The 22,539-nt window shown below is 41.2% G+C and overlaps 1 protein-coding gene across 2 annotated transcripts; it reads left to right on the top strand.

The window, feature by feature from the left end:
• Positions 1–4,348: 4,348 nt before the first annotated feature.
• On the top strand, positions 4,349–22,533 carry PEX6 (peroxisomal biogenesis factor 6). 2 transcript variants are annotated; one of them, XM_060754465.2, is made up of 17 exons: positions 4,349–5,238; positions 9,269–9,432; positions 10,138–10,221; positions 10,614–10,716; positions 11,164–11,300; positions 11,780–11,891; positions 12,416–12,624; positions 13,327–13,519; positions 14,334–14,410; positions 15,098–15,230; positions 16,999–17,204; positions 17,287–17,348; positions 18,134–18,242; positions 18,589–18,705; positions 20,014–20,091; positions 20,735–20,874; positions 22,032–22,533. In XM_060754465.2, the coding sequence occupies exons 1-17, from the start codon at positions 4,384–4,386 to the stop codon at positions 22,163–22,165; spliced, it is 2,913 nt and encodes a 970-aa protein (XP_060610448.2). In that variant the 5' UTR covers positions 4,349–4,383; the 3' UTR covers positions 22,166–22,533. The 2 variants fall into 2 exon arrangements, with proteins under 2 accessions (XP_060610448.2, XP_060610447.2); XM_060754464.2 differs by having other exon boundaries at positions 13,324–13,519.
• The last annotated feature ends 6 nt before the right edge of the window (positions 22,534–22,539 follow it).

Below are 22,539 nucleotides of genomic sequence, written 5' to 3'. Positions count from 1 at the left end.
ATGTGCCTTCTCAGACTCCTTTTCTTCAAGCTAAACATCTCCAGCTCCCTAAGCAATTCCCCACAGGGCTTGGCTTCCAAACCTTTCATAATTTTGGTCACCCTTCTCTGGACTCCTTCCATCTTATCAATATTCTTCTTGAATTGTGGTGCCCAGAACTGGACACAGTGTTATTCCAGTGAGGTCTAACTAAAACAGAATACAGTGGGTTAACTTCCCTTGATCTCAATACTATACTCCTATTGATTCAGCCTAGAATCACATTGATTTTTTGTTGTTGTTGCTGAACCACACTGTTGACTCATGTTCAGCTTGTGGTCCACTAAGACTCCAATTCACATCTACTGTTTTCAAGTTCAAAATATCCTCCCAGAAGTTCAGTTGGCCTCATGATGGTTGATACAGATGAAGGTTTTGTGGGTATAATCAATAAAAATGGAACAGTCCCCATAAAGTCTTATTTTTTGTGTGTGTGTCCACTGTCGGTCATTATACTATGAGTTTTCCATATAAGCGTACTGTCCTGATCTCCTGATTTCCAACAATGAGATATCTTGGAGATGGAACCCATCTAAATATGAAATTCATTTATATTTTGTAGATATTTTATTCATCCACATTTCCGGAATCCCGTTTTATGCATTACTAGAGTATATACCTGACATTGCCCAGATATGCATTTTAAAATATAGGATTCTGTAAAGAACTGAATTATTACTTTAGTTTTGTCATCTTAAGGACTCCTTTTTTCCTTTTCCAGTTCACTTCTATCCTTTCCTGGCCCTCTGAGGCCCCACTTACACTGCCAAATAACCCTGTTTCTGACTCTAGATTATTTGTTTTGAGCCGGATTATATGGCAGTGTAAAGGCAAAGGTCTCCTCTGACATTAAGACTAGTCATGTCCAACTCTGGGTGGTGGTGCTCATTTAAATTTCTTAGCCAAAGAGCCAGCATTGTTCATAAACACCTCCAAGGTCATGTGGGCAGCATAACTGCATGGAGTGCCATTACCTTCCCGCAAAAGCGGTACCTATTGATTTACTCACATTTGCATGTTTTCGAACTGCTAGGTCTGCAGAAGCTGGGGCTAACAGCAGGAGCTCTCACCGCTCTCCGGACTCGAACCTGCGACCTTTTGGTTAGCAAGTTTAGCAGCTCAGTGCGCCACCACTGCGCCACCACTACGCCACTGGGGGCTCTTAAGGATCTTAAGACTCTGGAATTAGGCTCACCCCACTCCCTGGATTCGAATCACCAACCTTTCGGTCAGCAAGTTCAGCAGTTTAACTCACTGCACCACCAGGGGTATATACATATAATCCAGTTCAAAGCAGATGATCCGGATTCAGAAACTGGATTATATGGCAGTATAGAAGGTCACCTATAGAACGTCTCCACGGCAGTCTACCAACCTTCCTAGGGCCCTTCTACACTGCCATAAAATCCAGATTATCAGAGCAAATAATCCACGTTATCTGCTTTGAACTGGATTATGTCTACACTGCCATATCATCTAGCTGATACAAAGGGCTGTCCACCAGGCCTGGGCAAACTTGGGCCCTCCAGGTGTTTTGAACTTCAACTCCCACAATTCTGGGAATTGTGGGAGTTGAAGTCCAAAACACCTGGAGGGCCCAAATTTGCCCAGGCCTGCTATATCCTAGGGGCCTTCCTCAGAGCCCTATATCCCAGAATATCAAGGCAGAAAATCCCACAATATCTGCTTTGAACAGGGTTATCTGACTCCACACTCAGATAATGTGGGATTTTCTGCCTTGATATTCTGGAATATAGGGCTGTGTGAAAGGACCCCCAGATGACCCAGTTCAAAGCAGATATTGTGGGACTTTCTGCCTTGGTATTCTGGGATATAGGGCTGCGTGGAAGGCCATTCAGATAACCCAGTTCAAAGCAGATATTGTGGGACTTTCTGCCTTGGTATTCTGGGATATAGGGCTATGTAGAAGGCCATTCAGATAACCCAGTTCAAAGCAGATATTGTGGTTTTTTCTGATTGATATTCTGGAATATAGGGCTGTGTGAAAGAGCACTCAGATGACCCAGTTCAAAGCAGATATTGTGGGATATTCTGCCTTGATATTCTGGGATATAGGGCTGTGTGGAAGGCCACTCAGATGACCCAGTTCAAAGCAGATATTGTGGGATATTCTGCCTTGATATTCTGGGATATAGGGCTGTGTGAAAGAGCACTCAGATAACCCAGTTCAAAGTAGATATTGTGGGATATTCTGCCTTGATATTCTGGAATATAGGGCTGTGTGAAAGAGCACTCAGATGACCCAGTTCAAAGCAGATATTGTGGGATATTCTGCCTTGATATTCTGGAATATAGGGCTGTGTGAAAGAGCACTCAGATAACCCAGTTCAAAGCAGATATTGTGGGATATTCTGTCTTGGTATTCTGGGATATAGGGCTGTGTGGAAGGCCACCCAGATAACCCAGTTCAAAGCAGATATTGTGGTAATTTTTGCCTTGATATCCTGGGATATAGGGCTGTGTGGAAGGCCACCCAGATGACCCAGTTCAAAGCAGATATTGTGGTAATTTCTGCCTTGATATCCTGGGATATAGGGCTGTGTGGAAGGCCATTCCGATAACCCAGTTCAAAGCAGATATTGTGGGATATTCTGCCTTGGTATTCTGGGATATAGGGCTGTGTGGAAGGCCACTCAGATAACCCAGTTCAAAGCAGATATCGTGGGATTTTCTGCCTTGATATTCTGGGATATAGGGCTGTGTGGAAGGCCATTCAGATAACCCAGTTCAAAGCAGATATTGTGGTTTTTTCTGATTGATATTCTGGAATATAGGGCTGTGTGAAAGAGCACTCAGATGACCCAGTTCAAAGCAGATATTGTGGGATATTCTGCCTTGATATTCTGGAATATAGGGCTGTGTGAAAGAGCACTCAGATGACCCAGTTCAAAGCAGATATTGTGGGATATTCTGCCTTGATATTCTGGGATATAGGGCTGTGTGAAAGAGCACTCAGATAACCCAGTTCAAAGTAGATATTGTGGGATATTCTGCCTTGATATTCTGGAATATAGGGCTGTGTGAAAGAGCACTCAGATGACCCAGTTCAAAGCAGATATTGTGGGATATTCTGCCTTGATATTCTGGAATATAGGGCTGTGTGAAAGAGCACTCAGATAACCCAGTTCAAAGCAGATATTGTGGGATATTCTGCCTTGATATTCTGGAATATAGGGCTGTGTGAAAGAGCACTCAGATGACCCAATTCAAAGCAGATATTGTGGGATATTCTGTCTTGGTATTCTGGGATATAGGGCTGTGTGGAAGGCCACCCAGATAACCCAGTTCAAAGCAGATATTGTGGTAATTTTTGCCTTGATATCCTGGGATATAGGGCTGTGTGGAAGGCCACCCAGATGACCCAGTTCAAAGCAGATATTGTGGTAATTTCTGCCTTGATATCCTGGGATATAGGGCTGTGTGGAAGGCCACCCAGATGACCCAGTTCAAAGCAGATATTGTGGTAATTTCTGCCTTGATATCCTGGGATATAGGGCTGTGTGGAAGGCCACTCAGATGACCCAGTTCAAAGCAGATATTGTGGGATATTCTGCCTTGGTATTCTGGGATATAGGGCTGTGTGGAAGGCCACTCAGATAACCCAGTTCAAAGCAGATATCGTGGGATTTTCTGCCTTGATATTCTGGGATATAGGGCTGTGTGGAAGGCCATTCAGATAACCCAGTTCAAAGCAGATATTGTGGTTTTTTCTGATTGATATTCTGGAATATAGGGCTGTGTGAAAGAGCATTCAGATGACCCAGTTCAAAGCAGATATTGTGGGATATTCTGCCTTGATATTCTGGGATATAGGGCTGTGTGGAAGGCCACTCAGATGACCCAGTTCAAAGCAGATATTGTGGGATATTCTGCCTTGATATTCTGGGATATAGGGCTGTGTGGAAGGCCACGCAGATGACCCAGTTCAAAGCAGATATTCTGGGATATAGGGCTGTGTGGAAGGCCACTCAGATAACCCAGTTCAAAGCAGATATTGTGGGATTTTCTGCCTTGATATTCTGGGATACAGGGCTGTGTGGAAGAGCCCTAAATGATTTCCTCCTCTGTACTGAAATCCTTGTTTACTTCCTTTAGAGAGAAAAATCAGACCGGAAGTACTCTCTATCCCACCCCCGCTATTGGTTTCTCTATCCTGAACTTTGGCCGCCAATAGAACTGTGGGTTTGGTAGTTCAGTGACGCTCAAGCGCTCATTGGCGGAAGGTTCCGAAGCCCCTCCTCAAACTCCAAATCCCATGGTGCCACGCGGCGTTGCCATGGCAGCAACTGGAAGCAAGGCCTCTCGCCAGCCAGAGGTTTCAAAATGGCGGAGGCGGTTCTGCAGTGCCTCCGCGACGCCGCCCCTCCGGAGCTCCCTCCGGCCGCGGGGCTCTTGGTGGCAGCCGGGGCGGAGTGGGCCTTAGCGGCGGCGGCGGGAACTCTGCTCTTGGCGGTGCGGCCTTCCGAGGCGGAGGAGGCCCAGCCGGTGTTGCTCTGCGCCGCGCTGCTGGAGGCGGAGGCCTCGGAGGAGGAAGGCTCGGAGCTGTGGCTGAGGCGGCCCTTCTTGCGGCACTTGGGCCTGGCGCCCGGGAGTCGGGTGAGGCTCTGGCCCGTGCGGAGGCCTCCCTTGCTGGGATGGGTCCTCCTCGGAGGAAGGGAAGGGAAGCCCCCGCGCCTCAGCTCCAGCCTCTTGGTCCGCCGCGGAGAGGCCTTGCCCGGCTCGGAGCTGCAAGTCTTGGAGGCCCGGCCTGCGCTTCAAGGCCTGGTGGGCGCCGGGACCCGCGTGGCGGTGACTGAGCTGCGCGGCGGAGGGGAAAGCCGGAGCCCCAGGGGGCCTCCCTCGCCTCCCTTGGTCTCCAGCTGGGCCCACGGCGGAGGGGAGCGGCTGGCCAGAGGGGAGCGCTGCTGGCCAGCCTCGTGGGGAGGGGACGCCCTCTGGGTGGCTCGGAGGGGCCTCCGCAGCCTGGGCCTCTTCCAAGGCGAGTGGGTCTCCGCCTTTGCGGGGAAGGGGCCCCCGCGCCTGGCCATCATGCGCGCCCTCAGCCCGCCCTGGGCCTTCCCTCAGAGGGGGCCCGGCCAGGAAGAAGGCGCCTGCCTCAGCGAGAGGGCCCTCCTGCCCCCCGCCTTGGCCTTCAACCTCTCCTGCGACCCCTTGGAAGGCAGCCTCCTCAAGATCCAGGTAGGTAGGAGAAAGGAGGCAGCACTGCCTATGGCCCACACTTCATTAATTATCTATATATATATAAAAATGCTCTGTGCATAATGAGTACCTTAAAAACAAAAGAACCAATGAACGAAATCACACCAAATTTGGCAACAAAACGTCTCACAACACAAGGAGTGACCATCACACAAAAAATTATGATTTTGTCATTTGAGAGTTTTAGTTGCTGGGATTTATAGTTCACCTACAATCAAAGAGCATTCTGATAATAAGAGCATTCTAAAATAAATATATGCAGGATATATTTTCATTCACTGGACCAAATCTGGCACTATTACCTTATACGCCAAATCTGATCACTGATGGGGTTGCTGGAGGGGAGGAGATTGACTTTGCCATTTGGGAGTTGTCGTTGCTGGGATTTATAGTTCACCTACAATCAAAGAGCATTCTGAACTCCATCAACAATGGAATTGAACCAAACTTGGCACACAGAACTCCCACGAGCAACAGAAGATACTGGAAGGGTTTGGTGGGCATTGACCTTGAGCTTGGGAGTTGTAGTTCACCTACATCCAGAGAGCACTGTGGACTCAAACAATGATGGATCTGTACCAAACTTGGCACAAACGCTCAATAATCTAAAAAGTAACATTTTCCAAGTTTGTGCAAAACTGCTGGAAGGTCAAGCTCAGCTCAGTTATATGAAATGTTTCACACTGATAAAAGGGTGTCTTTTTACCCATTCAAACATATCATCTAAGAGTTTAAGATCGTCCAGGGAGGCCCTGCTCTCGGTCCCATCTTTTTTGCAGGGACGAGAGACAGGACCTTCTCAGTGGAGGCCCCTCAGCTGTGGAACTCCCTCCCTAGGGATATTAGACCGGCCCCTTCCATCCTGACCTTCTGCAGAAAAGTGAAAACATGGCTTTTTGAAAAAGCCTTTGGGAACCTAGTGCAATAGATAAACATGGAACTATGTGAAATCAAATACTAGAACGGCTTAGACAATGTTTTTGAATGACAAGGCTAATAGTGAAGGTAGTGGCTTCATATGCTTTTAAAGGTTTGATATATGTATTTTATAATTCTGTTTTAAATGTTTGTTGCCATTTTTACATCGTTTTAATGGCATCAAATAGCTGCCAATGTTGTAAAGCCGCCTTGAGTCACCTTTGAGTTTGAGAAAGGCGGGGTAGAAATATCGCAAATAATTAAATATGGCCCACCCTGCCTTTTTAAATTTATATCCCTCTTTTCTCCCAGGGGTTGGATTCAAAACGGCGTACAGTGTTAATAGCAACATAAAATTCACCAAGTACATCATAAGACTAAATAATAATAATACCAGGTCACAATCGAATTGACAAAAACAACAGGAAAAGCTCAGCCGTTATCAGGACCGCACAATCGAACTGTTAAGGCGCTGGCATAAACTAGTACAGGTGGTCCCAGTGCCGTGCCAAAAGATCTCAACCGGCATTTGGAAACAATAAACATTGACAAAATCACAATCTGTCAACAGCAAAAGGCCACCTTATTTGGATCTGCTTGCGTCATTCGAAAATACATCACACAGTCCTAAACGCTTGGGAAGTGTTCAACTTGTGATTTTGTGATACAAAATACAGCATATATATCTTATTTGCTGTGACAGACTGTGTTTTTGTGTCAGTAAAATAATAATAATAATAATAATAATAATAATAATAAAACTTGATTTATATTCCGCCCTATCTCTCCTTGGAGACTCAGGGCGAATTCCAATAAACAAAAAGGCAAACATTCAGTGCCTCAATGATGGTAAGTTCAAATAGAATAACCCCACATAAAAGACATCTTAAACATAACTTAACTGTTACTTAAATAAAACGTACGCTCTTGCTAAATATGACCCACATCCATTTTGAAAGAAAAGATTTATTTGTTGCATGCCCCTCTCAGACCTGCGCAGCCTGTGGCCCTCCAGGTGTTCGGGACTCCAGCTCCCAGAAGGCCTAGCTAGCTTCTCCAATGGTCAGGAATCCTGGGAACTGAAGTCCAAACACTTGGAGGACCACAGAACATGCAGACCCAACCTTCATCCTTGACTGATCCACAATCCAGTTCAATCTTCATTAAGCCAAAAGAAGACAGGCTCAAATAACAACAACAACAACACTTTATTTATATCTCCCCAAGGGGACTCAGGGCGGATCACAGAATACATAAACGGCAAACATTCAATGCTGTTGTTTGGATAAATACAGAGACAGACAGAACAGAAGGAGGTATGTTGTGTCTTGGTTACCTGGTATTTTCTGATCTTCTTTATGGTGTCGTAAAATACCTTCCCCGCTTATTTTAGCAGTACTTAATTTCTGTAATTACAGCTCAAGCTGTTTTCGAACTGCTTAGGTCAAGAGTAAGCTGAGCTTGACAGTTGGCAGCTCACGCTGACCCGCGGCTTTGAATTGGTAACCTTTCTGTTGGTAGATCTTTTCATTCCTGGTGATTTACCAGCTGTGCTAAACCCTGGCCTTGCTGACTTCTCAGTACAGGAAGGCAAATAAATAAATTGCACATTTCATAACCCATATAAAATTAATACATTACAACATATACTATGGAGCCCCCGGTAGCACAGTGGGTTAAACCCCTGTGCTGGCAGGACTGAAGACCAACAGGTCGCAGGTTCAAATCCGGGGAGAGGCGGATGAGCTCCCTCTATCAGCTCCAGCTCCTCGTGGGGACATGAGAGAAGCCTCCCACAAGGATGATAAAAACATCAAATCATCCAGGCGTCCCCTGGGCAATGTCCTTGCAGACAGCCAGTTCTCTCACACCAGGAGTCACTCCTGACACGAAAAAAAACCCATATACTATTAGAATTATCCAGAAAGTAAGGTTACAAGGCACATAGCTCTCTTGGGGAACTTTCTTGGGGGAAGTTGGTATCACTGCCATGTAGGGGAAGCCAGTGGAAGCGAACGAACAGTGTCAGTCATCAGTAGCTCATCGACTGCCGTTGTGGTGAAGGTTAGATATGAGCGCCTTATTCCGTTTCCTTCCAAGTGCAAAGTTCACAGTGTAATAGATTGAAAACCTGGATGTTCGAACAGGCATTTGGTTAACTCAGTGCAAAGAATGTAATGATTAAAGGATCGGCAATATGGACGACGAAACTGGATCACGATTTTAGTCAGGAGATGCATTGGATTGTTAGTGATATGCGAATTGTGTATTATGCTTTTATGGTTTTAAATTGTATACTGTTGATTGTTATATTTTGTTGTAAACCGCGTTGAGTCGCCGGCTAGGCTGAGAAACAGCGGTATACAAGTATAGCAAATAAATAAATAAATAATATGCTACCTAAATGCTAAGGGCATGAACGCCGCTGCGATTCATTGCAAAATCATTTCGATTTATGGAGAGGACGTAATGTCAAGACAGCATGTGACAAAATGGGTACTGAATGTATTGTGAGACCATGAAGAAACTTCGCAGAGCCATCCAAAACAAACATTTTGGGATGCTGATGGCAGGAGTCTCCTTCATGAGAATGCGTGTCTGCACACTGCTCATGCACCCCTTTCACAGCTTCATATGCATATTTCTCTCTTCTGGGGATATATCATGGAAGAGCCATCCAATCCAAAGCCCTGCCATGCAAGACTATACTATCAAAGCACTCCTGACAGATAGCTATACAGCCTCTGTTTAGAAATCTCCAAAGTAGGAGATTCCACCACTTTGAGGCAGTGGTTTCCCCTATTGAAGATTCATTTGTTGGATGTGGTTGAGTGCTGTAGGAGGAGAGGAAATCTGTATTGCTAGTGAAGTACTGTTTAATTTGTAAGTTATCATGTTTAATTATCATGAGCAATTATTGTTGTGTGCTACGAGAGGAAATTAATACACAAAAAGTTAACACTGTTAAAACCATTGTAAAGTTAACTATAAAATCAAATTTAAATATCTTTGAAAATTGTTGCTTTAGTCTGCTATCTGTTCTATATTTTTAGTAGAATTAAATCAGAATAGGGCTGTTTGTCCTCCATAGAGATATGGTGAAGCTGCTGGTGCACAAGAGATAAAAGGAAGTCGATCCTTGCTATCTGTGCCACCCTTTGCCAAGGAGCTACACATAGAGATTGTGTCCTCTCCAGCCTACAGCACCAGAGGAGTCTATGATCAAATCCTCTACCAACACTTTCAAACACCCAGGTTAGCCTTTTAGTTAAGTTGACAACTTAACATCTCACCCGACTTTAAGAGATCAAGGATAATCTTGCTCTGTGCTTAATTACTGTATAGGCACACTATAAGCTGGCCACAGCCTTGTGCCACACTGGAAAATTTGCTTAGCGTTTTTTGTAAATAAAATTGATTCTGAAAAGGATTAGAATTATCTGTCTTTAATCAATCGTGCAATGTCACCTGTGTGCTGTTAAGACTGCTCTGTGTATCATGTTCCTTTTGCAAAGACTTAGGACAGGACATGAAGCACCCCAGCCTTCTTGGGTCCTATCTTAAGGAAAAGAAAGGATATTAATAATTAAACTGTCCCCTCGTTAATAGTTCTATCCCCCCTTCACTTTTCCTTTTTGTGTTTATATGTTGCAACCTCATTTAAACGGGTGATTCAAAAGTAAATATTTCACTTTTTTATAGAGAAGGTGTTCTTTACCTGATTATACTATTATACACCAGGTAATTTGATTTTGAAGAGTACAGTTTCTTTAGTATTCTCTATTCAACACAGAAGTCTCAAAAGTCTTATTACAGGGGAAAGAAAATACTATACTTGAAATATTTCTGATAGCTTATCTTGCTCATTATCAAACCACTCCAGTGTCTAATAGCTATTTTTTTCTTTTTCTTGATTAAGTGATGTGGTTATCATTCTTCATCATGACTGTTTTGTTGCAGGGTAGTCCATGAGGAAGATATTTTGTGTGTTCCAACAGTAGGACATCCTGACTTCTTAGAAGAAAATTCAGAAACGTTTTTTAGGTATGTTGTCCACTGGTGAAGGCTTGAATGAGTATCAATTTGCAGCTATCAAACTGCTTGCTGTACTGTTAAGTGAAGTAGCATGGATTTTTTTTAAGAAACTGAGGAGATTTCTTGGAAATCAGAAACTTACTGATTCTGATTTCATTCTGCCACTATTGTCCTTGCTAACTGAAGCTTTTTTGCTTAAATATTTTGGCATAAGGAAGATTGCATTTCCTCCTTAAAAATGAAGGCCAATAGCATTTGGGAAAAACTATGAAACTTTCTATAATATGGTGTTCACACAAAGTTACAATTTAAGCCGTTGAAATGTTCCTATAGTATACTGCTGGTTACTCCTGAATCCCAGGTCTTTAGTATTAAAGATATATACTTTGTTCTTTCTTTAGATGGACAGATCTCTACTTTAAGGTGAAAAGGATATTACCAATAGAGGAAAAGCAGCAAAGTATAGGATACTTGGTTGATACGCAGCATACTTCTTTATTTTTGGTAAGCCACCAAGTGTGTGAAGTCAATATGATATTATATCTTTGTTATTGTGGTTATACAGTCTACTCATAATGTCTGGGTCTTATGGTATTTGGTCTAAATTTAAGAACTTTTCACAAGCTTTTCACGTATCTCCCACCAGAAAACCCTGGTCTCCAGAATTGTAGTCCAACACTCAAACCACCATACTATGATGGTAATTGCAAAAGATGCCCAGATATGAACAAACAAATGTAAGCAAGAAGGCTAAGAAGTGGGGCATCTTTTTCTTTCTCAACTTTATTTTTTGTTATTACCAGAACAAAAAAAATTCTATTTTTCTTTTGTGAAAATTTGATAGGTCTGCCAGGGAACATATATGCCACTAGATAACTATCTGTTGTGAAGGTTGACTTGAGTGACTTCAGAGGGCCTTTTTCTATTGACGTGCTATTCCTTGTCTTTTAGGTTGGTTCAACAAATAGTGCGGTTCCTTCCTTCCCATCTCAATATCCCCAAGGTTATTGGAGCAGCTTGTCACCTGCTGGGCTTTGTACTGCAGTGAAGCAACTCTGTGACATTCTTGGCCCTTACTTACACAGCAGGTTAGTCGACTAATTTGACTTGAGTTTTGTCATCTAAAACACTATTACAGATAGTTATGGGAGTTAAGACCTGTGTGTGGTATTGTTGTGCCTTTTATTGATTTTTGAGAATTGAGGGTTTCTGAGTTTCTCTTTGTCTATTCTGGGGTGGTGATTTTCATGTTCTGTGATAGTTATAATTTTTGATAGATTACGTTTCATTTAAGTTACAGTTGTTATGTTTACGTTGTTTTATGTGAGGTTATTCTGGTTTATTATATTTTTACTTACTCTTTTTGAGGCATTTAATGTTTGTATTTTGTTTGTTAGTATCCGCCTTGAGTCCCCCAGGGGAGATAGGGTGGAATATAAATAATGTATATTATTATTATTATTATTATTATTAATAATAATTTTCCAGGGCTGTTCATTCATGTGACTCTTTTTTCTGCTTTTTATTGGAAAATGAAATAATAATGTTGCCAATTTCTCTGTTTCAGGGGAACTCTGCTAAATAGATCTGGAAGTATCCTTCTTTCAGGACCCAGCGGTGTAGGGAAACTGACAGCTGTCAGGGCTGCCTGTAGCCGACTCAATATCCATTTATTCAAGGTGGTTTGAGCCTTTTAACTTTGTCTTTAAACATTTAACATGCATGTGTGAATGAAGGACTTGAGAAAATTTATTCTTGCTTAGAAATAGAATTGTACTTTTTGGACCTTCATGAGAGGCACAGGCTCTACAAAGAACCTGTAACATTAAACATCTCTTTTCCTGGGATGCAATCCTGGGATGCAATCCACCAACACTACCTCTTCTCCTTCACCACCTTTCCTCTAAGCTGAGGATTTGTTTTCTGCATTTGTCTTCTGCCTACATGTAGTGTAGGCAGAGATTTTTATATGGGTGGTAGTGGAAATTATTGCAAGAGAAAAGATTTTTTTAATTCTGCTTTTTTTGTAATTGACCATCTTGTCCAATTACCTATACTTTCTGAGATCTGAGCAGTTCTGGACTACTGAGTAATTTCATTGCCCAATTCCTCTTACAGTTATTGAATTTGGTTCGCTGTTGCATTTTATTCAGCCTTTCTTACTATGTGGTCCATTTCATTTCTGTTCTCTCTATACATGTAGGTGGAGTGTGTTGGCTTGTGTGGTGACACCAGTGCATCTACAGAAGCAAAATTGCATGCAGCCTTCTTGCAGGCTGAGCTGTATAATCCTTGTGTTCTGCTGATGAAAGATGTAGAGCTATTGGGAAGAGATCGTGATGGACTTGGAGAGGACTCCAGAGTTATCCTTGCATTAAGGCACCTTCTTCTGGACAGGGAAATGAAAACTGGGTATGAACCCACCTCTGCTACTCTCCTCTGTAGTATGGCTATCACTATGATAAGCTCATTTTCAGAACATGATATAATTTTGTAAATAGAGTTGCTTTGATTGTTTAATGAAAGGATACACTAGTCAGCCTCTTTCTTTCTTTCCCACCCCCTTTAACTACTCTCTGAAAAAGAGGTGTGGTCTTGAAGACAATTCTAATGTACAGGCATTCCCTGGGGTACCAACAAAATAGTTTTGAAGGTTTGTTCTTAATCTGAATTTATATGTATATCAGAACAGGTACATTTTAAAGTGTAACTCCATACAAATATGTATTTTTGGGTTGTCGTGGAAGTTTCAGTGGAGGTACCTTTTCCCCACGATATTCTTACAGGAGTGCATTTCCCTTCCTAGGGATATATTCCGCTCACTTCCTGCTATCTCATCCCCATTCGTAACTAGGAATTGTATGTAAGTCAGGTTTGTAACTCAGGGATTGCCTGTACTTACTTCTTATTTGTACCTCAGAGTTCTAAAATCATATAACAATAAAAACACAAGAGTGGATTTAAAAAAAATATATAGAAGTTTTGTTCAGTATGGAGTTAACCGTTAACTTAAGCAGCTTGGAAGGGATGGAGTAAAAGGTCTAAGAGTTTTTCTTGAATCTCTCAATAATGGTCGAGAAGTGTTCATTTATGCATCTGTGTGTTTCTCAGCAGTTATCCTGTCTTGGTGATTGGCACAACAACCAAACTTGGGGATATCCCTACAGACTTGCAGACAGCATTCCTTCATGAGGTGAAAATTGAAGTGCCATCTGAAGAGGAAAGAAAAGCCATGTTAAGCATGCTGACAGAAAACTTCCCATTGGGCAAAGAAGTGAGCCTGTCCAAGCTAGCCCGGCAAACTGCAGTAAGTGGTGTCCCATACAGTGACTTCGATAAATCTATCAGTAGGGTAGACTAGTTGTTTATAAGAGGAGTAAGGCTGGATCTTTAGTTGCAAAAGATGTAAAAATTGGTTCTGCGGGAAGACAGAAATTGATAAGGAACTGTCCCTGCTTTCACTGATAGTTTCAGTACCAAGAACCTTCTTGAAAAAACTACCCATGCAATACAGGGTTCCCAAGTTGCAAACAAGACAGGTTCTGTAAGTTGTTCTTAAGTTGAATTTGTTTGTAAGTCAGAACATGTTAATATCCCTGTGGTGTTTGTTTTGTTGCCTGTGCTCTTGTCCAGAAGATTTCACCAGACTTTCTGTCCCTGTGATAACTGGATTTTGAAAAATGTGGCTTGTTGTGGAAACAAGGATTGGTGAGAAAGCATCAGTGGAGACCCCTTTTCCCCATGATAATAACTCTTCCAGGAGTGAATTTCCCTTCTTTGAGATAGATTTCTCTCAGTTCGTGTTGTCTCGCCCCTGTTTGTAACTTGGGGACTGCTTGAACCAGAATCCCTCAAAAATAATTCTGCACAGTAAGATGGAAAAGTGATAGGATTCACTTTGCTCTTGGAGTTCTTTTCCTGTTAGAGTTTACCTAGCTTTACTTTTGAGCTTTAGACAATTTAATACAAACAGAGGCTTCTTGATTAACTTTTCTAGGAGTTTATTTCCTTTTTTGTAAGGAAAATTAAACCAGCATTTCCTAGATGACCTTCTTTCAACATGTATTTCTCTGTCTGCTGTGGAAATGGCTGCACTAATATTTTATTCCATCTTTAACCAGGGCTTTGTTCTAGGAGATTTTTGTGCTTTACTCTCCCATAGCAGTCATGCAGCCTGTACAAGGATCCAGGGTTCAAGGTAATTTCTGTAATTTCATATTCTAAGTGAAAAAGTATTTGAATATCTGAAGAGGTAATTTCAGCGAAGTGTAGCTAGGATGGGGTGATGCATACCAGTTCTGTAGTTTCAAAATAGCATGTTTTTGGAACATGATTGGGGGGAACCACTCTCAAATTCAGTTTTGAAAAGTCTTCTGGGGGGCATGCATTGGGACAAAGGGTGGGACAAAATAGCAGCTTAATAGCTTCCATTGGCAGAATTCAATAGAGGTGCCCTGAATTTTCACCTTCCAAAACTTGGAGGTAAAAATATTGCTTTCAGGAGATGCAAAATGCCCCCCTTTTGTTCTGCTTGCATGCATTCTTGATCATTTACAATGCTGGTGCAGTGTTCCTCTTATAGAGTGACCTCTTCCTCAACCAATATAAAGATTATATAAGGACTGTGAAAATGTAAAAATCAATCAAACAAATCCATGTTGCTTTCATTTTGAAAACTTTAGTCATGTTCTTTCCCATTCTGTGCAATATAATGCAGATCAGGAACATCCCAGCAAGATGCAGATGCTAGTACAACCCCCACCCCCTATTAGGCACAATCTTCTTGGAGCACAGAATTTCCAGATCAGATTCCAAGTTAGAGCTAATCATATTTTTTGTAATTATAAAGAGCACTGAAAACAACTTTCTATTTCTTCTTTACCAGCTTCCTGGGAGCACCAACGGATGAAGAAGAGCATGATTTTTGTGCTGCTGGCTTCCCTCTCTTGGCAGAAGATTTTGTTATTGCACTGGATAAACTGCATGATGCTCAATCACAGGCAATCGGAGCCCCAAAGGTCAGGAGTGAACAAATAAAAGATTTCATTACAGTTTTCTGTAAAGATTACATGTGGTAATGATGAAATTGAAGTAAATAAAGTAGAAGTCATCATAAGGAAAAGGTGCTTTTCAGCTATTTCACTAATTTATATGTAAAAATTCAGTCACATTTCCAACGAGCATTACCTATTCATTACCAAGTTATGCATTTTTGAAGCAAATAAAATTAAATGGCAAAAATGAGTTGGTACTACTTGTCAGAATGTCCACACTCTGGTTACATCTCAAATAGACTACTGCAACACACACTACATGGGGTTGCCTTTGAAGACTGTTTGGAAGCTTCAAATGGTCCAGCAGCCAGGTTGCTCACCGGAGCAGCATACAGGGAACATACAACCCCTCTGCTACATCAGCTGCACTGGCTGCCAGTCTGTTACTGAGCACAATTCAAAGTGCTGTCTTTAGCCTATAAAGCCCTAAACAGTTCTGGCTCAGCTTACCTGTCCAATTGTATCTCCTATGGACCTGCCTTGGAGATTGAGATTATCTGGGAAGGCCCTGTTCTTGGTCCCGCCTCCTTCGGAGGTGCATCTGGTGGGAACGAGAGACAGGGCCTTCTCAGTGGTGGCCTCTCGGCTGTGGGACTCCCTCCCCAGTGATATTAAAGCAGTCCCCTCCCTCCTAGCCTTCAGAAGGAAAGTAAAAACCTGGCTTTGGGATTAAGCCTTTGGAGATTAACTATAATGCAATAACAGCTATGGAATATGTGCAGTGATTGTTGGAACAGCCCAGAATTACGATTGTGAATGACGTGATTTTAATAGTGAATGTTTGTATATGTTCTAATGTGCATTAATTTTAATTTAAAAATTTAACTTGAATGTATTTTAACTGTATGTTGTCCAAAGGCATTGAATAGTTCCCTATATGTAAAGCTGCTGTGAGTCCCCTTTGGAGTAGAGATGGGCGAGATACAGACAGAGTAAATAAATATATAAACTCATTCAATGACATTTTGTAGTCTTCGGCAGTTAAAAAGTAGCACTTCCCCTTCTGTGCTTTCATTAGCAACTGTAGAGCCAGGTAGAGTGCATTTGATGGGGAATTGTATCCTCATTGTACAGCATTGTGTCCTCTTTCAAATCTTAATATATTGAAGGATGGAATATTTTATTTATTGAATGTACTCCCTGCCTTTCTCCCAGGGTGAAAGGCAAGTTCCAGTAATTTAAAACAAGATTAAGTTACAGCCCTTCTAAAGAACAGTACTACATTTAAAATGGTTAAAAATATAATTGCTAATAAAAGATCCCATCACTTTACATACAGTTCTGCTATATAATTGAAATCTGAAAAGTCCTTCCTGATTAAAGAAGTCTCCATCTTCTGGCATGAAAAAGAACAAGGAAGGGATCAGCAGCCAGGGAGAAGGCTCTTATTGGTGTCCTCACCAACCATGTGTGTGCAAGTGGTGGGACAGATATATTATGCAGCAGGGCTTTATCTTTTGATCTTAAGGTGTGAGTGGGAAAAAGCATAAATAAAAGTCAGACATTGAGATGCAGAATACATGATTCCGTATGAAAACCAGTGGCATCATGGAGAGGGAGAGAATTATGGCACAAATAATGTCAACAAAGCCAAAGGTGCAGCATTTCTAAATGTTTATAGATCTGCATCTCCCTGTATTTGAGAGTACCATAAGAAGTTTTAATGGCGTGTTTTGGGTTACTGAATGAGAATATGGAATTTGTAGATCATAAGGCTGTCCTTTTGCTGCAGATACCATCTGTCTTCTGGCAAGATATTGGTGGGCTCCAAGATGTGAAGAAGGAGATCCTAGACACCATTCAGCTTCCGCTGGAACATCCAGAGCTACTGTCTCTAGGCCTGCGCCGCTCTGGTCTCCTGCTCTATGGCCCTCCTGGAACAGGAAAGACTCTGTTGGCTAAAGCTGTAGCAACAGAGTGCACTATGACCTTCCTCAGGTGGGCATTACACTATAAGGAGAGGAGCGAGGGAACCCCAGGAATGATATTTTGGGATAACTTTGTGTCTTCTCCTTTTCAGTGTGAAGGGACCTGAGCTCATTAACATGTATGTCGGGCAGAGTGAAGAAAATGTGCGTGAAGGTCAGTTTGGAGCCCTAGTTTTTGGTTTAAAAAGCTGTTTTCTTACAGATCACTCAACCTGAAGCAACATGTCTTGTGTTACCCTTGTGCACACATATAGACAAACTAGTATGTGTTTACATACATGTGCAAAGTGTGAGGGTGATGTCAACAAAAATATCAAGAAGATACATGTATGTACACATATATGTAAAATTATCATGGCTGAGCTTCTCTATAAGTTCTACGGTGCAAACATTTAATAAGAGACCAGTTCCATGGAACGTATAATTCAGGTTTTCAAGGCAGATGGAAAAGATGAGCACTAGCGTAACAAAAAAGAAGTCTAGCTAGCAGAATGGCCAATCAACTATACTGCTTTTCTCTGTGCAGCTGTTTTTTTTTTCAAATTGTTGTTGTAACCTGAAAGTGTTGTGTTATTCCATTTTCCATATTTTTCTCATATACTCATATGATGTTGGCAACAGGAATTTTAGGATACACATTTTCTTGGTTAGAAGAATGCAGAATTGTTTTTCCTACATAGTTATTATGTATGCTTTGGGGTTTAGTGTGTTTGTAAGATGCACTCTGTTTTTTTTTTTCAAATTGTTGTTGTAACCTGAAAGTGTTGTGTTATTCCATTTTCCATATTTTTCTCATATACTCATATGATGTTGGCAACAGGAATTTTAGGATACACATTTTCTTGGTTAGAAGAATGCAGAATTGTTTTTCCTACATAGTTATTATGTATGCTTTGGGGTTTAGTGTGTTTGTAAGATGCACTCTGTTTTTAATCTTAGTGTTTTCCAGAGCAAGAGCAGCTGCTCCTTGCATTATCTTTTTTGATGAGCTGGATTCTTTGGCACCCAACCGTGGGCGGAGCGGAGATTCAGGGGGTGTAATGGATAGGTGAGTTATTTTTGTTGTCTGCTGATGGAAAACCAGTGGACTTCTAAGTATGAATACTGCATTTCACTTTCCTTTGCTTTTATAAATGGCCTCTCTACCACTCACCCCCTACCTTGGCAGGCTTCCAGACTTTCCTTGCCTTACTTTGATTATATGAACCATTGTTCAAAGCTTGTCTACAAGGCACTGTTTCTGTTGCTGGTGCACAAGAGCTAGTACATTGATACTTTTTGAGCCCAGGTCTGGACACTGCTTATTTGAGTTAAACCAGTTTATGTATATTTGCTTGACGTTAACGAATCAGCAAATTGCACCGAGATTTATGCCAGTGCTGTTTCCCTGACAGAGTTGTATCTCAACTGCTAGCAGAGCTTGATGGACTTGATTCTTCACAAGATGTATTTGTCATTGGAGCCACAAACAGGCCTGATCTTCTAGATTCAGCATTGCTCCGACCAGGCAGGTATGATTCCTTCTGTATTGCTGAGTACATTTTTTCTTGAAACAAATAAGCACTGAGCTGCTTTGGAAGTTTTCAGTGATAATAATGACACATGCTGAAAAAAGCTATGTGTGTATCCGTGGACTTTTTTTTTTGAAAAGAAATGAAAATACAGTATGACCTCCTGTATCTACATTGAATACGTTTTGGGACGTTGTGTGAACATGCTAAGCTAAGGGTAAAAGTGAACCCTATTGGCCACACAATTTCAAGCATAAGCATATTATAGGCTCATTCTGGAAGACCTAGGAAATGCCTAAAGAGAACCGTTGTGTAGACATTATTAGGTCATCCTAGCCCTAAACCAGTGGTTCTCAACCTGTGGGTCCCCAGATGTTTTGGCCTTTGACTCCTAAAAATCCTAACAGCTGATAAACATGCTGGGATTTCTGGGAGTTCTAGGCCAAAACACCTGGGGACCCACAGAGTGAGAACCACTGCTCTAAATGGTTCTGGTGGGGATGAGAGACAGGCTTTCTCACTGGTGGCCCTTTCATCTATGGAACATGCTCCCCAGTGAAATTAGATTGGCCCCCTTCCTCCTGGTCTTCAGGAAGAAAACTCAAAACATGGCTCTGGGATCAGGCTTTTGGCCAATAATGAGAGCAGTGTAATAAGGGACTTTAAATGAACATTGATGACTCGGACTGGCCCTGGATTATGACTTGGATTACGTGTTTTTAATTGTGGTTTTAATGCTGTATTTTAACTGGTTGATTTTAATGGTTTGTTTATTTATCAAACCATTAAAATCTGCCTTGAGCCCCCTTCAGGGTTGAGAAGGGCAGGATATAAGTGCGGTAAATAAATAAATATGGTGTTTATTTATTTAGAGAAGATTTTTTTGTTGATTCAGGTAATTGAAACTGTGGGTACTAGTCCCACTAATATGGGGGTTGTGTTGTTGAGTAATCATTTTATTAGATCTCTATTCTGTATTACACACGCTTATTCCTACTAGGCATGGCTTATATCAATATCACAGATTCCCCCAGATGTTTAGCAAATCTCTTAATATCACTAATGTTCTGTAGAACTGGAATATTATGAAAGGAGAGAAGCTATTTAAAGTGTAGTTGTACTGTTGACTCCTTCTAGTCAATTAAAGGCCATATGCTGTTTAAAAAACAAAACAGTAACTGAGTAATTGGTAGGAGACTCTAGATCTTATTATGTATATTAGGATTTTTCTTAATAGCAAGGATGTTGATGAGTGTGCTGAATGTCTGCATTTTGTATGTAAAGAGTTTATTTCTATTTCAATCGCAGATTTGACAAGTTGGTCTATGTAGGTGTAAATGAAGACCGAGACTCACAGTTGCAAGTACTCAGTGCCATCACCAGAAAGTGAGTTCCTGTCTTTCTTCTTTCCATAGCATAAAAGCAATATCAAAAGGTTGGCTCTGTGACTTTCTAATATAAAATTTCATCCCATTAATACTACTTACAAATGCGCTGTTCATTCTGCCAGTAATGAGACAATTGAGTAAATGCTCTACATCCCATTGTAATTTGTTAAATGCACTTATATAATCTTCGAAATCCTGATTTATATTATGAACTAGCCTGGTGCTTGTGCATTCCCTTTTCTCTTTTCCTTTTCAGCCTATATTGTTTCCAGTTTTATCAAACCACAGTTTGCTGTTACTTCCAAACACTTGAACTACAATTTGAATAATTATACCTAGCCATAATTACCATGTAGTTTGATCTATTTTGTTTTGATATATTAGCTGAATAGCACTTTTTACCACATTCATTTGGATCTGAGATGTGTCTCTTGTGCTTTGAAAAGTCTTCAAAAGTTCCAAAATGCTTTTATTATTTTATGAAGAAAAATGTTATTATTTGTCCTCTTTATTTTACACCGAATTGCCTGCTAATCATCCCATCATCCTAGCCTAAACATTATTTTTGCTTACAACTTCGATTTTAATCTAGTGTTTTCTTTTCTGTGGTACTAATTGTTGTATATGTCCTTTCCTGTTAGATTTAAGATGGATCCTTCAGTGAATCTGCTTGGTGTCCTCGACAAATGCCCCGTACAACTAACAGGAGCGGACTTGTATGCCTTGTGTTCAGATGCCATGATGTCTGCTATTAAGAGAAAAGTGGAGTGGATTGAGGAAGGTAAGGAACCAGACAGACTTGTTTGTTGCCAGCCAAAATATTAGAGAATTTGAATGAAAACTGTAGAAAAGACAAGATGTTATAAATGATCTGGAAAGAACAGACAGAACTTGAATGGCCTTCAAAGAAATAACAATGAAATACATGCTGAATATCTTCTTGTGTCTATTTCCAGAGAATGGAATGAAATGATAGGCTATATTTTAAGTAATTAAATAAATGTTTCATAAGATGCTTTGTAAAATTCTTACTGTCTTACATCAACCACCCTGAGTCCCCTCGGGGAGATAGGGTAGGTTATAAAGTATTATTATTATTATTATTATTATTATTATTATTATCATTACTACTACTTGAGCAAAGGTCGTTGTTAAATTGGGGAATAGAAAATCAGCATCAGTTCTTGGGTATCCAAATTAATGCTTGAGAGAAACGGATTTAAGACACTGGGTTGCTGTGAGTTTTCTGGGCTGAATGGCCGTGTTCCAGAAGTATTCTTTCCTGATATTTCGCCCACATCTATGTCAGGCATCCTTAGAGGTTGTGACATCTGTTGGAAACCAGGCAAGTGGAGTTTATATATCTGTGGAATAATGTCCAGGTTGGAAGAGAGAACTCTTATCCGTTTGAAACAAGTGTGAATGTTGCAATTAATCACCTAATTATCATTCCAAAGCCTTGCTGTGTCAACGCCTCACTGATTCCTGCCTGGAGGGATCCTTTGTTGGAAGACGTTAGCTGGCCCTGATTGTTTCATGTCTGAAATTCCCCTATTTTCAGAGTGTTGTTCTTTATTTACTGTCATGATTTTAGAGTTTCTTTGGCTCTCTTTGTGTGGATTGAGATTCTTTCTCCTTCCTAGCTATGACACAATATCATACCTGCAGAAAGAGTACAATTTTTTTTCCTCTTTTGTATCTCTGAATATTCTGCACAACTGCCACTAGGGATTAAGTTTCTGTTATGTCCCTTTGTCTTGTACAAAAAAGGGAAGAAACTTTAATCTTGAAAATAATCCCCTCAATGATTGCCAAGCAGCCTAACTTTTCCTGAAAGTGAGAGTGCTGTAGCTTATCCTCATCCACTCACAAACTATCCAGGTGTGTGTACATTTGGATGTAAATTCCTTCAGAAACAATTTCTCTCTCTTTTTCCAGGACTGGATACAGAGAACTCAGAGCTCATGTTGACCATGGAGGACTTTGTTCAAGCTACAACCAGGCTGCAGCCTTCTGTTTCTGAATCAGAACTTCTTAAATACAAACTGATCCAGCAGAAATTTGCTACTTGATAGGCATCCAGCAAGGGTGGAAAGGGAGCACACCCAACTAGAACAGTATAAACCCAAGGAATCTGAAATCCTTTCGGTATGGAACACTATTCATGTTGGAGAAATGTAAAAGGCACCGTTTGTTACAATCTGCTGGGTTCTGATGAGAGAGGAATGAAGTCTAGTCATGGAATTGAGATTGATGAACTGAGTTCTTCTAAACTGAGTTGGAACTTGATGAAAATTAGTCCTCATTCGTGCTCAGTCCCACTGTCAACATCAAATGGAACACCGTGGGATGATAACAACATGAGCTTAGGAATATGGGGGGAAAGTGGCTGTAAGTTTCAAAAAGTGTCCAAATAAAGGTTGGATTGCTTTTCCAAGAAGGATGA

The sequence above is a fragment of the Anolis sagrei genome, chromosome 1 (assembly GCF_037176765.1).
Source record: "Anolis sagrei isolate rAnoSag1 chromosome 1, rAnoSag1.mat, whole genome shotgun sequence".
In the NCBI taxonomy this organism is placed as follows: Eukaryota; Metazoa; Chordata; class Lepidosauria; order Squamata; family Dactyloidae; genus Anolis; species Anolis sagrei.
Note: the sequence above shows the minus strand (reverse complement) of the source record. Positions and strands in the feature narration are given on the sequence as shown.